Here is a 12,561-nt window from a genome sequence, read left to right on the forward strand (position 1 = left end):
ACTGTTTTTCTTAAAAAAACATCAAACATCAAAAAACTGCAGGTCTCTGAAGTTGAGTTCAGATGCAGTAAAACTAACTTACAAGTAACTTTGCAGCAAAATTTAGGAGCTGCTTGTTTCGAGTCAGTTCTTTAATATTGATGAAAAAGTTATTGTTTCATTGGTTGATTATTTAATTACCGTAATAAGAGGGGAAATGTTTTATTATTAGTGAAATAATCTGTCAATGGAACAAAAACTCTCTTCAAGTTTCTTTAGAACAATGAGATGTTAAAGTTTCTCTGTATGCAGATGACAGCACAGATCTTTGTCTGTCCTGTGATTGGTAGCTTTCTTTCAACAGGAAGTTGTGATCAGAGTTTAAAAGCTGCTGCAGGACTGCAGACATTCACAGCAAGCTGGACCAGCAATGGCTCTGCTGAAGGTTCTGCTGCTGCTGGGACTGGGTGAGTTGGAAACACTGGAAACACTTCCACTGGTTCCAGGGAGGCTGCTGGTCTCTGTGACTCTCAAACTTCCCTCTGATTCTGTTTGAGACTGAAATTTCTTTGCATATAAACTGTGATGCTTTTTAAATCTTTAAATGTTTATCCTTTTTCTGTTCTTGTTGCCATGTTTGCACCTGATTTCTGAGTAAAGTCCTCCTTTTTCTTCTTCAGGTGCATCAGTGAACTCAGATGTTTCTCTGCAGAAGAGAATCATTGGAGGTCAAAACTGCCATGACACGGAGCGTCTTTATCACGTTCGGCTGGAGAGCAGCAAGGGTAATAAAGTGGACCGCTGTGGAGGATCTCTGATCCACCCTCAGTGGATCCTGACTGCAGCTCACTGCTGGAAGTCAGAGCCAGGATGGTAGGAAAGAAACATGAAGACAGTTTTATCTGCGGATGATCAGGTTTTCTGTCTGTTCATTATAATCTAACATTTTCTGCAGGACTAACAGAGCAGTGTTAAAAGTTCATCCACGGACTGTTATACAGTACAATCCGGTAATCCGACAAGCTCCTGTGATTTACGACCCGGGCCATGACATCATGTTGCTGAAGCTTGAGACACCAGTAACAGATGTTCCAGTTGCTCGGCTACCAGACTGCATTTATCGTCTTAAAAAGTAAGTCTTTCTCCGATCAAAAACATGACTTCAGGTTTTCTGTCTCCACTCCTCCAGTCTTGCTGCCTCTGCTTCAGCACACCTGAGTCAGGTAATCAGGCCACCAGCAGAACCAGAACCTGTTTAGCTCAGGTGTGTTGGACCAGAGACACATGTAAAGGACGTAGGACACACTGAGGACTGGAGGTGGACACTCCTGTGTCAGTGGATGAAGTCATTCATGGATTTATTTTCTGTTCTTTAATTGTTCTTAATAATAATTAATTTTCTACATTGTTATATTATAATTTTACATTTTATTCTTATTGTGTTTTAGAGACGATGTTGTTCAGCTGGCAGGAGAGGGAGCAACAACAACCAACTACCGTAGAGAGCGATGTGAGAGAAATATTGAAGTTATTAGAATAAAATGTTCGTTTCTGTCTCCACAGAGAAGGTCGAGTGAAGAACATGTTAATGATTCTCATGTTCCTCAACAGTGAGAATTTCTGCTATTCCAGCACATCTTCAATGTGTCGACATGAAAGTTGTTGGTGTTTCCATTGTCCGGCCGAAATATGGGCGTGTATTCAGTGCTCAAGCACTGAACCAGGATATGTGCTTTGTAAGTTTGTTTCTTCAATATATCTCCCTACAGAGATTAGAAGAATTTTCTGTTTTACAACATAAATAAATATATTGATATAAATTTTTCTACAGGGCGACGCTGGTGGAGCAGTGGTGTACAACGACATGATTTATGGTGTGATTTCTTTTGTTACAAACAACTTCGCATTTCGGAAACCAAGTTATTTAATAGATGTGTGTGCATACCTGGGGTGGATAAAAGAAAAAACTGGGATACAATAAAACAAACTGTCATGAAATAAAATTCTCATCAAATTTCCTCTCATATATAATTTGATCATTATGTCTTCATCAGTTTGATCCACATGTTTGTAGAATTATAATAAATTAATTGTTTTGTTTTTGTCTCACCTGACTTGACCTCCCTAATGGAGCTTTCTCTTCACCTCAGAAATGAAAAATAAATCAATAAATGCATGAAAAAGAAACATTTCCTGGTTGATCGTCTTTACATTCATGGATCAGTTTGTTCAGTTGATATTTTCCCTGAACAAAGTCTAAAAATGTCACATGAGTTTTAAATCACATGAAGAGGAACACCAGAAGTAATTTATTTATTCAGTTTTTGTCTTTATTTTATATCAGAAATGAACATGCAGCATCTAAACTCTGCAGCTCTGGAGTTACTCTTCCTGATTTAGTTCTAGAGAACTTTAAACTCCAACAGGACCAAAGAGCTGTGCACAAAATTAATGAAACAGAAGTCACATAATACAGCAATTAACAAATAATATCCTAATATAGTAAAGATATAATATATATATATAAGAATAATAAAGATGCTGTTGTGAAAATTTTACTTTAACAAAGAGTGAGGAAAAACTATATCAAGAACCAGAGATCGAATATATTCCTTATCGGTATTTATTCGAAGGCTCTTCTCACTGATAGCAGTCAGGAGAAAGAGCCCCGAGCAGAACACAGCTTACAGTTTAATAGTCAGAGTTTCATTCCAGTCACATAGTTTGATAATCTACTTGGTTACAGAACAGACAGCAACCACACATCTGCTTTCACTAGGAGCCATGAGAGATAAAGAAACAATCCAATGACTTAATTGTAATGCTAAGGCCAGAGAAACTGAACTCTTTCAGAAGTCTTTTTCATGAAAGACTCTTGTGTCACACAAGAATCATAATACTGCTATGCATAGATTCAGTTATTAATCACAACAACCTTAAAACGTTCCCACTACAATACAAAGGAAACAATTTAAAAGTCAAAATCTGGAATGAAAGAAGTTTTAAGAAAATATTTAAAAACAGGTCAACCTAATTAATGGCAGCTTCTGGTTGCCACAAATTTAACATTCTAATGATAGAAAATTTTATTCTATTGCAGTTAAAGTGTCAGTTTTAATTTGAACACATTTATAGGCTTTGATAAAGCTATGAAAAATAATTATGTCAAAAACATTAACATAAATATGGCCTGCAAAATAATGGAGGAAGTACAAAAATATTTATTTTCATTCACTGTTTAAATTAAAATCTAAATTACATGTTTATTATGCAAAACTTCACAGAAAATAAAATTTGGTTTTCAAAAGTTTAGATATGACAGAAGTTCTCTGGAAATTTTATAGTAAAATCTGGAAAAGTAAAAAGATGGTAGTACTGCTAAAATATATAATTAAATACTTTCTTCTTACAATGTTTTTCACTGATAATTACGTCAAATTAAACAGAAAAGAAGGTTTTCATCATCGAATATGATGGCCTTGTTAATTCAATAATCACCGTCCAAATAATAGTATTAACAATTTTAATTTATTTCTATGGAACCAGGAATATTTTTATTATGTTGTTATTAAATGATACAACCTTTTTCTAGAGTAGTGATTTTATCATTCATTTTATTCTTCATACTTAACAGACATTAAATGAAAGTTTCAAATTCATAATTGTACCACAAACATATTAATCTTGGATGAAGATGAGGCATTTTTCAACCAGTTTTGGATTATTTGGGGATTAAAGTTATTTTGTAAATTAAACAGTTAGTATATCGTTCAAAAAACAAAGAGACAATTATTATTTTCACAATTAACCAATACTTATGAACAAATCTTGTCTGAAACACAGTGTACAAAGATAATAATAGCTTAATCTATGAACTGTTCGGTGTTGCGTTCCATCATCTTGGATCTACAGTATTTTCTTTTGTAGCATCACCAAAACATAACAAAATATCCACCAGCGGGCATTCTAGTGTGGTTTTCAACCTTGCTGGTCCAGCTTAACTTACAAAAGGCAGCACACTCAATCAACCTTGAAATAAACAATCAATAATTACATGATAAATGACAAAATATAAAACTTTATCTACTGTGAAGCGTGTGGGAGAGTGAACTTACACATTTTGTCTGACAAAAACTCACAGGAACTAAGTTCACTCTGAGTCTCATAGGTAGGATCTTGACATCACAAACTTCTGCACAACTGAGGTTCCAAATATATTTAATGACTGAGAAACACCGTCCTGTTAGTACCTCAGATAATGCATTATATATATAAAAACCCATTTCATACATACCGAGCAACGGACAGCTATCCAAAAGCCATTTTCTTGTGTTTATATGCGTTTATGTTTTTGTAAATGCACACAGTCCACTAAAGTGGTCACTAGTGCATGATACCAACTGCTGGTCATTAACTACAAGTGCAACAAAATGTAGTTAAATTCAATATGGCCAACAGATGAAAAATCACGCTGACCCACTCAGGAATATCCAGTCCGTCCTTCTACTGTAGAAACTCTTGCAGGTAAAAAATATATTGTGACATGAAGCAACCCCTAAAGACTAGCACTACTGCTGTAGTTTCCGAATAACAACTTTCTATTTGGAGAAATTACAAATGTACGTACTTCATGCATTATGGTAATATGGTAATATTTTGACAGGTATTTTCTGACATCATTTCTCTGACTTTAGATATACAACAAGCACCATTTACAGCAAATATTTTGGCTATAAAAACATTCTCATATTTTAGTTCTCAACTTGAAGATTTAAAGAAAATAGTCCATTGTTACCATTTATTTTGTAACAAAGTTAGGCTTTATTGTGGTTCTTTAAAAAACTATGTTATTCATATTTAAATTTTTACATTACATATATTCATTCCAAACTAACCATGATGGACAGAGCGCCTTTAAAGTCCAATGCATTACCACCGTCTGTCATGATGTGTGTGGTTGAAGTGTGGACCCAAATGCAGCAGGCAGGAGACATAAAAGTCTAATTTAATAAAAAATCAAACTTACAAAAAAAAAAACAAAGTCCAAGGGACAAAAATAAATTCAAACCAGAGACATGAAGAGACCATGAGGAAGCCAGAGAGAAGGGATGAGGATCAGTGGCGTGGAGAAACAAGACGAACTGGCAAGTAACAGTCTGAGATTTGACTAATTAGAGATGTGATTATATATTTATCTGCTAACTGAAAAAAACAAAAAAAATATCTGTTTTATGTGGCTAAAGGTTAGTGTGGTGTAAAGTGGAGCTAATGTGCTAACAAAGATTAAGTTAAGGAGAAACATAAATACAAAAATAGCAAAAAAGCCCTGATGCTACATTGTGAAAAACAAAAAGACTAATGTGACTAAAATGTTCTTTGCAAAAGAAACTATGAATCTTGTGATTTCATAGACAAGAAATTCATAAGGAACACTCTGTTATGGACAAAAGGACTCTTTGTCTTTCCTCTGTTTTATCTGCTCACATGCACACAGGGCCGTGCAGAAACATTAGGAGGGGCAGGGGCTCAACGATAAAAAGGGGCACACTGAACAAGATCTTAAAACATTGTACAACATAGCAACAACCCATATTAGTCAGGAATCTAATATTTAATCAGATCATACTATATCATTGTCATCATGTAAAGACAATGCAAAGCAAATGCAGTTTATGTTTCCCTGATAGGTTTAATGTTGCTGTTTCTGCTGCTGACAGTCCTGGAGGGCTGAGCTGATCTGAGACTGAAGTTGTTAAACAGACCAGAGGAGAGAAGGTCTCTGGTTATGAAGTTATGAAATAAGTAACTTTGCTGCTATTTTACTAAATAAACCCTAATAATATCTGACTGTTTAACCTCTATACCAACTTGGCTGCAGACTGTTTTGTAGATAAAAAAAGCTCAGAGGGGTTAACTCTAATGGTGGGGGTCATTCACAGGGTCCTATAAGTGCTTGAATTGTAACACAGAATTGTTTTAAATCTAAAAATTTAACATTCATTTATTGTGAATGGCAGTGCTATTAAATTTCATTTAATGCATTCAGCAAAGAAAAAAAATCAAAAGTACATTTAGGATTTAATTAGGAAGTTTGTCCACAAATATATATATATATATATATATAATAACAACCAATGATCAGTGATTGATTTTAAACTCAGCCAATTAATCTGGGCTCTAAATCTATGTATTTCATGACTGAGAAACACCACTTTAGTATCTCAGACCATGCATTATGTATATAACCCATTTCATGCATAATGGGCAGTGGACAGCTAACCAAAAGCCATTTGCTTGTGTTTATATGGGGTTTTATTTTGTAAATGCACACAGACCACTAAAGTGGTCACTAGTGCATCATACAATACACTGCCAACTACTGGCCATCCACTGCAAGTGCAAGAAAATTTAGTTAAATCCAGATGAAAATTCAGACAGGTGGAAAAACCATGCCAACTCACTGAGAAATATCCAGTCCCTCCTTCTACTGTAGAAAGTCCAAGGAACAAAAATAAACCTAAACCAGAGACATGAAGAGACCATGAGGAAACCAGAGAGAAGTCATGAGGAGCAGTGGTGTGGAGTAACAAGACGAACCGGCGAGTAACAGTCTGAGATTTGACTAATTAGAGACATGATTACATATTCATCTGCTAATTAGAAAAAAATAATTTCTTTTATGTGGCTAAAAGTTTGCTTGGTATAAAGTGGAGCTTTACACCAAGTGCTAACAAAGTTTACACAATGTGCTAACAAAGATCAAGTTAAGGACAAACAAAATACAAAAATAGAAAAAAGCCCTGATGCTACATTGTGGAAAAACAAAAGGACTAAAGGGACTAAAATGTCCTTCTTAAAAGAAACTATGAATCTTGTCATTTTATAGACAAGAAAATGTTACAAGAAATTTTTAAGGAACACTCTGTTTTGGACAAAAGGACTGTTTGTCTTTTCTCTGTTTTATCTGCTCACATGCACACGGCTGCAGGTTGAACATGTTTGAACATAAAGGGTTCGGCACCTTTATGGAGTTTGTCACAAATTAAACTATTTCTACCAAGGGCGTATATTCCATCTCAGTATTGGGGGGAACCATAAACAGGCACATTTCTTAAGAGCAATTCTGGGGGAGTCGACAAAGTTACATTGAAATGTAATGTAAAATGTGGTTTAAAGAGGTTTTAAACCACATTCAAGCTGCAAGGCCAAAACTGACAAGTAATGCACATCAAACATGTTTTTCTCAGTAAAAAAAAACTGTTGAGAAGTAAAACTAAAATTCAAATGTTGCTTAGAAACAAGTTTTGTTCAGTCTTACTGATCTAATCTCTGCTACCCCTTTACAAAAATTCAAGGTTCTAAATAAAAAAGCTTTAATGAATAACTGCTCTTAATAAAATTCTTCATAAACATTGATTTATTGAAATGGCTCCCAATACAAAATATGGGCTATTTAAATTATAACTTGTTAAGTTGGTTTATTTTTAAGCCTTTTTTAGTTTTGCCATATCCTGGATGACTGAGAACCAACAAGTAGATAGAAATGAATATCTGGGGAGTATCATAACTTAAACGTAACTCTTAAAGCACCAGGGTTTATATAGAAACATATTCAGATTTTATTTTGTGGTTTTAAATGCTCTGTGTTGAAGACAATGAGAAACTAGAAAGTGTGCATTTCCTATGAAAATGCAAGTGTGACTGCTGTGCGTCACACGTGCGGAGGGGGGGGCGAAGGGGGCTTGAGCCCCTGCCCTTTTCATGCCTGATGCTCCTAGTGCCCTTTTTGAGTTTTTGGGGTCTTTTTTCGAAAACATTTTTTTTAAATCTGTGTGTCAGAAGGCCTGTTTGTGCCCCTCAGCAATAATATTTAGCTAAATATAATAATGTAGTAAAAATAAACTGGTCTGGCTGCCCTCAGTCTAATAATGACTCTCAGAACCTCCATGTTGTTCAGAACTGAGTCCATGGTAAGGAGGAGGGGGCGGATCTGTGCCCTCTAACTATCAAATTATGGGCAAGAATATTTTTTCATACACTGGTTTGTGAATAAAAATGTAGGTCTGATGTTGACGTTAGAAAAACTGTTTCTATTTATATTTTTATAATCGTCCTTGCAATAGCGGGACAAAACCCGCCTCGTCCCTAAACCCAGAAATGATTCAGCTGCAGAGAAAGTTTTGACTTTAACTGCATCATTCTGCTAAATGTCCGGTTTGCTACAAGCAGTCTGAGTTGGTCCCAGTGACAGATAGAAAGAATGTCTGTCTTTATCAGACATCCTGATATAAGACACGATACCAACTGTCACTGCGAGTCCCAATGCAGCTCAAAGCCCCGGTACCACCTGATACCACCTGGTACCACCTACTGACTGCTTGCTCTGCTTCTCTTTAACGTTACTACCAGACGGGTTAAAGCCGCTGCAGATGGGATCTGGGCTGGAGGTTTGCGGCTGTAAATAGATGTTACTGCAGTTACTGCAAAATATATGAGCTGCTTATTTGAGTCAATTCCTTAATATTGATTAAAAATTTCATTGGCTGAATATTCCGCCAACAGAGGGGGAAATGTTTTGATAGTGAAATAATCTTTCAATGGAACAAGAACTTTTTTCTAATTTCTTTAGAACAATTAGATGTTGACATTCCTCTGTACGCAGATGACAGTGCAGATCAGTGTCTGTCCTGTGATTGGTGGCGTTCTTTCCAGCAGGAAGTCATGAACAGAGTTTAAAAGCTGTTGCAGGACTGCAGACATTCACAGGAAGCTGGACCAGCAATGGCTCTGCTGAAGGTTCTGCTGCTGCTGGGGCTGGGTGAGTCGGAAACACTGGAGACACTGGAGACACTGGACACACTTCCACTGGTTCAGTGAGGCTGCTGCTCTCTGTGTGACTCTCAAACTTCCTTCTGTTTCAGACTGAAACGTCTTTGCATATATACTGTGACGCTTTTTAATCTTTAACTGTTTATTCTTTTTCTGTTCTTGCTGCCATGTTTGCTCCTGATTTCTGAGTAAAGTCCTCCTTTTTCTTCTTCAGGTGTTTCAGTGAACTCAGATGTTTCTCTGCAGAAGAGAATCATTGGAGGTCAAAACTGTGATGAAGGTGAGCGTCTTTATCATGTTCGGCTAGAGAGCAGCTATGGTAATGAAAAAATCCGCTGTGGAGGATCTCTGATCCACCCTCAGTGGATCCTGACTGCAGCTCACTGCTGGAAGGCTGAGCCAGGATGGTAGGAAAGAGATATGAAGACAGTTTTATCTGCAAATGATCAGATTTTCTGTCTGTTCATTATAATCTAACCTTTTCTACAGGACTACCGTAGCAACTTTAAATGTTCATCCACGGGCTGTGAGGAAGCAGATACGGGTAATTAAATACGCTCCTCAGATGTTTACACTCTTGGGCCAGCTGCATGACATCATGTTGCTGAAGCTTGAGACACCAGTAGGAAATGTTCCACTTGCTCAGCTACCAGACTGCAGTTATCGTCTTCAAGTGTAAGTGTTTCACTGATCAACACCATGACTTCAGGTTTTCTGTCTCCACTCCTCCAGTCCTTCTTCTTCTTTCCTTTTTTTATGGTGGTTGGCAAACAACTTATAGGTGCATTACCACACCTTTCATACTGGAGTATGGATCAGATGTTTAACCTAATCGTTAATTATAATCTCCCCATAATGCCCATTCTTCTTAGAAAACTAAAATGCTGCTAAAAACTACATCCCCAGATGATTTCTGAAACAATTCCCTAATATCAAATTTATTTTTATTCCTTCTTAAATCTCTAAGTAACTCATCTATTTCCTGAACATATTTTTTACATTCTAAAAAAATATGTTGTACTGTTTCTAATTTTCCACAATAATTACAACAACCGGTATTATGTGTATTAATTATTTTAATTCTGTATATCCACATCTGATTCTACATATAACAGCTTCTTCTTCTTTTTTTAATTCTATTACATTTCCTTAATTCTCCAACTTTTTTTGGATACTATAATAAAACCTATTGCCTCCTCTATCCCAGTGCTCTTGCCATTTCTTCTTGATATACATTTTAATAATATTCTTTACCTCATTTTTACTTATTTTAATATTTAAATCAACAATATATATTAAAATATCAATATATTAATATATTAGAATAATATTCTTTCTATATAACTTTCCACCTCTTTCTTTTCTGTCTCCCTTTTTTCAATAAGTTTAAATCAACTTCAACCTGTCCAAAGATCCATGATGGAATAACAACAACAAGACTAATTAGAAAGTTATCTATTCCAACAGTTAATTATTATTATTATAAATATTATAATGGTTAATTATTTATAATAAAAAGACAGGACAACACAGAGACTCAAGACACAAAGAAACCCAAAATAAACACACAGAGAACTCAAATCAACACAGAAAAACCCCAATCCCGACAAGTTCTACATCTCCAATAACTGTCTTTAATCCATTTGACAAACTGATTGACAGAATATGATTGACAAACTCCAATCATATCTTGTCCAGCCTTAAATTTTAATAAAACATTAAAATCTTCCATCATTATTTTCTTGCTTATCTCAACTCTTTCTTCATCATCCTCGAGAGATTCTTTTACCAGCATTTAGTCCCCTTTTAACCTTATCTTTCCCCCTTCCTCTCTTCTATTTTCTACCATAGATCATCCTATGTCTACATTTTCATCTTCTGAAAGCCCCCCACTACAACTAGCCATCTTGATCCACTCACAATCCAGTTTATGCCAAAACCACCTTTAAATTCAATTTATTACTCGCCAGATAACATTTGAGCGCTTTCCCTTTCAAAAAATCTGCATTCTTTTATCAGCAACAGCCACATCCTCGACTCCCTCCTCCAGTCCTGCTGCCTCTGCTTCAGCACACCTGAGTCAGGTAATCAGGCCACCAGCAGAACCAGAACCCATTTAGCTCAGGTGTGTTGGACCAGAGACACATGTAAAGAGCGTAGGACACACTGAGGACTGGAGGTGGACACTCCTGTGTCAGTGGATGAAGTCCTTCATGGATTTCTTTTCTGTTCTTTCATTGTTCTTCATAACAATTCATTTTCTACATTGTTATCTTGTATATTTACATTTTATTCTTATTGTGTTTTAGAGGCCATGTTGTTCAGCTGGCAGGAGAGGGAGCAACAATAACCGGCCCCAATAATCAGCGATGTGAGAGAAATATTGAAGTTATGAGAATAAAATCTTTGTTTCTGTCTCTACAGAGAAGGTTGAGGGAAGAACAAGTTATAATTCTCATGTTTCTCTACAGTAATAGATGCTCCTATTCCTGGACATCTTCAGTGTGTCGACATGAGAGTTGTTCAGGTTTCTGTTGTCGCGCCGACATTTGGCCTTTTATTCTATGTTCAAGCACCGAACAAGGATATCTGCTATGTAAGTTTGTTTCTTCAATATCTCTTTACAGCGATTAGAAGACTTTTCTGTTTTACAACATACATAAATATATCAATAAAATTTTTCTACAGGGCGACGATGGTGGAGCAGTGGTGTACAACGGCATGATTTATGGTGTGATTTCTTTTGGTGTAGCATACTATGCATGTCAGAGTCACGCTACAGTCACGGATGTGTGTGAATATCTGGGGTGGATAAAATCTACAGCTGGGCTTATTTAAACATAAACTATCATGAAATAAAATTCTCATCAAATTTCCTCTCACAAATAATTTTATAATTGTATCTTCATCTTTTTGATGCACATGTTTGTAGAATTAGAATAAATTAATTGTTTTGTTTTATTTTTCTCACCTGATCTTGGCCTCCCTAATGGAGCTTTCTCTGCCTCAGAAATGAAAAATAAATCAATAAATGCATGAAAAACAAACATTTCCTGGCTGATCGTCTTTACATTCATGGTTCAGTTTGTTCACTTGATATTTTCCCTGAACTGAGTCTAAAAATGTGACCAGTTTTAAATCACATGAAGAGGAACATCAGAAGTAATTTATTTATTCATTTTTTTCTCCTCACTGGCAAGAACTTTATATATGTGTCACATGCAGATGAAGTAAAGATGAACACAATGAGATGCTGATTATTCTGGACTATTTTACCAGGGGAACCAAGACAAAATGACAAAAATATAAATTGAATTAGACAGAGTATTTATCCATTCATCCAGGGCCGTGCAGAGACCTTTGGAGGGGCTGGGGCTCAAATTTAAAAAAGGGGCACATTGAACAAAAGCTCCGTACAACAACATAGCAACAACCCATATTAATCAAGACTCTAATTGGATCCTACTATATCATTGCCATCATGTGGGGAAATGCAAAGCAAATGTAGTCTAAAATTTCCCCAACAGGTATAAAGTTTCTGTTTCTGCTCCTGACAGTCCTAGAGGGCTGAGCTGATCTGAGACTGTAGCTGTTAAACAGACCAGAGGAGAGAAAGTCTCTGGTTATGAAGTTATGAAATAAGCAAAATTGCTGCCATTTTACTAATTAAGCCCTAATAACATCTATTTAACCTCTAGAACAACGTGGCTGCAGACTGATTTATAGATACAAAAACTCAAAGGGGTTAACTCT

At 36.0% G+C, this 12,561-nt stretch overlaps 2 protein-coding genes and 1 long non-coding RNA gene across 5 annotated transcripts in view; all 3 read left to right on the top strand.

The window, feature by feature from the left end:
* Window positions 1-371: 371 nt before the first annotated feature.
* On the top strand, window positions 372-1,977 carry LOC114143494 (trypsin-like). Its single transcript, XM_028015575.1, has 6 exons — window positions 372-446; window positions 660-852; window positions 935-1,111; window positions 1,428-1,489; window positions 1,591-1,715; window positions 1,811-1,977. Exons 1-6 carry the CDS (start codon window positions 410-412, stop codon window positions 1,958-1,960), a joined length of 744 nt encoding a protein of 247 aa, XP_027871376.1. The 5' UTR covers window positions 372-409; the 3' UTR covers window positions 1,961-1,977.
* A 2,895-nt stretch (window positions 1,978-4,872) lies between these two features.
* The window catches only part of LOC114143518 (uncharacterized), a 44,205-nt gene continuing 36,516 nt past the window's right edge, over window positions 4,873-12,561 (top strand). Inside the window, exons 1-2 of the long non-coding RNA XR_003595261.1 lie at window positions 4,873-4,932; window positions 6,066-6,072. This is a non-coding gene — a long non-coding RNA (uncharacterized LOC114143518). The remainder of the gene's footprint in view (window positions 4,933-6,065; window positions 6,073-12,561) is intronic.
* On the top strand, window positions 8,719-11,859 carry LOC114143486 (anionic trypsin-1-like). Of its 3 annotated transcripts, none has more exons than XM_028015564.1 (6): window positions 8,719-8,797; window positions 9,023-9,215; window positions 9,298-9,483; window positions 11,118-11,179; window positions 11,280-11,404; window positions 11,497-11,859. In XM_028015564.1, the coding sequence occupies exons 1-6, from the start codon at window positions 8,761-8,763 to the stop codon at window positions 11,644-11,646; spliced, it is 753 nt and encodes a 250-aa protein (XP_027871365.1). In that variant the 5' UTR covers window positions 8,719-8,760; the 3' UTR covers window positions 11,647-11,859. The 3 variants fall into 3 exon arrangements, with proteins under 3 accessions (XP_027871365.1, XP_027871367.1, XP_027871366.1); XM_028015566.1 differs by having other exon boundaries at window positions 11,280-11,395; XM_028015565.1 differs by having other exon boundaries at window positions 11,286-11,404.

This window comes from Xiphophorus couchianus, chromosome 4 (assembly GCF_001444195.1).
Source record: "Xiphophorus couchianus chromosome 4, X_couchianus-1.0, whole genome shotgun sequence".
Lineage (NCBI taxonomy): Eukaryota > Metazoa > Chordata > Actinopteri > Cyprinodontiformes > Poeciliidae > Xiphophorus > Xiphophorus couchianus.

Coding starts and splice junctions, on each gene's coding strand:
- LOC114143494 (XM_028015575.1), top strand. CDS start 410: ATGGCTCTGCTGAAGGTTCTGCTGCTGCTGGGACTGG. Junction 1,490..1,590: donor CAACTACCGTAGAGAGCGAT/GTGAGAGAAATA, acceptor GTTCCTCAACAG/TGAGAATTTCTGCTATTCCA. Junction 1,716..1,810: donor TGAACCAGGATATGTGCTTT/GTAAGTTTGTTT, acceptor ATTTTTCTACAG/GGCGACGCTGGTGGAGCAGT.
- LOC114143486 (XM_028015564.1), top strand. CDS start 8,761: ATGGCTCTGCTGAAGGTTCTGCTGCTGCTGGGGCTGG. Junction 11,180..11,279: donor CGGCCCCAATAATCAGCGAT/GTGAGAGAAATA, acceptor GTTTCTCTACAG/TAATAGATGCTCCTATTCCT. Junction 11,405..11,496: donor CGAACAAGGATATCTGCTAT/GTAAGTTTGTTT, acceptor ATTTTTCTACAG/GGCGACGATGGTGGAGCAGT.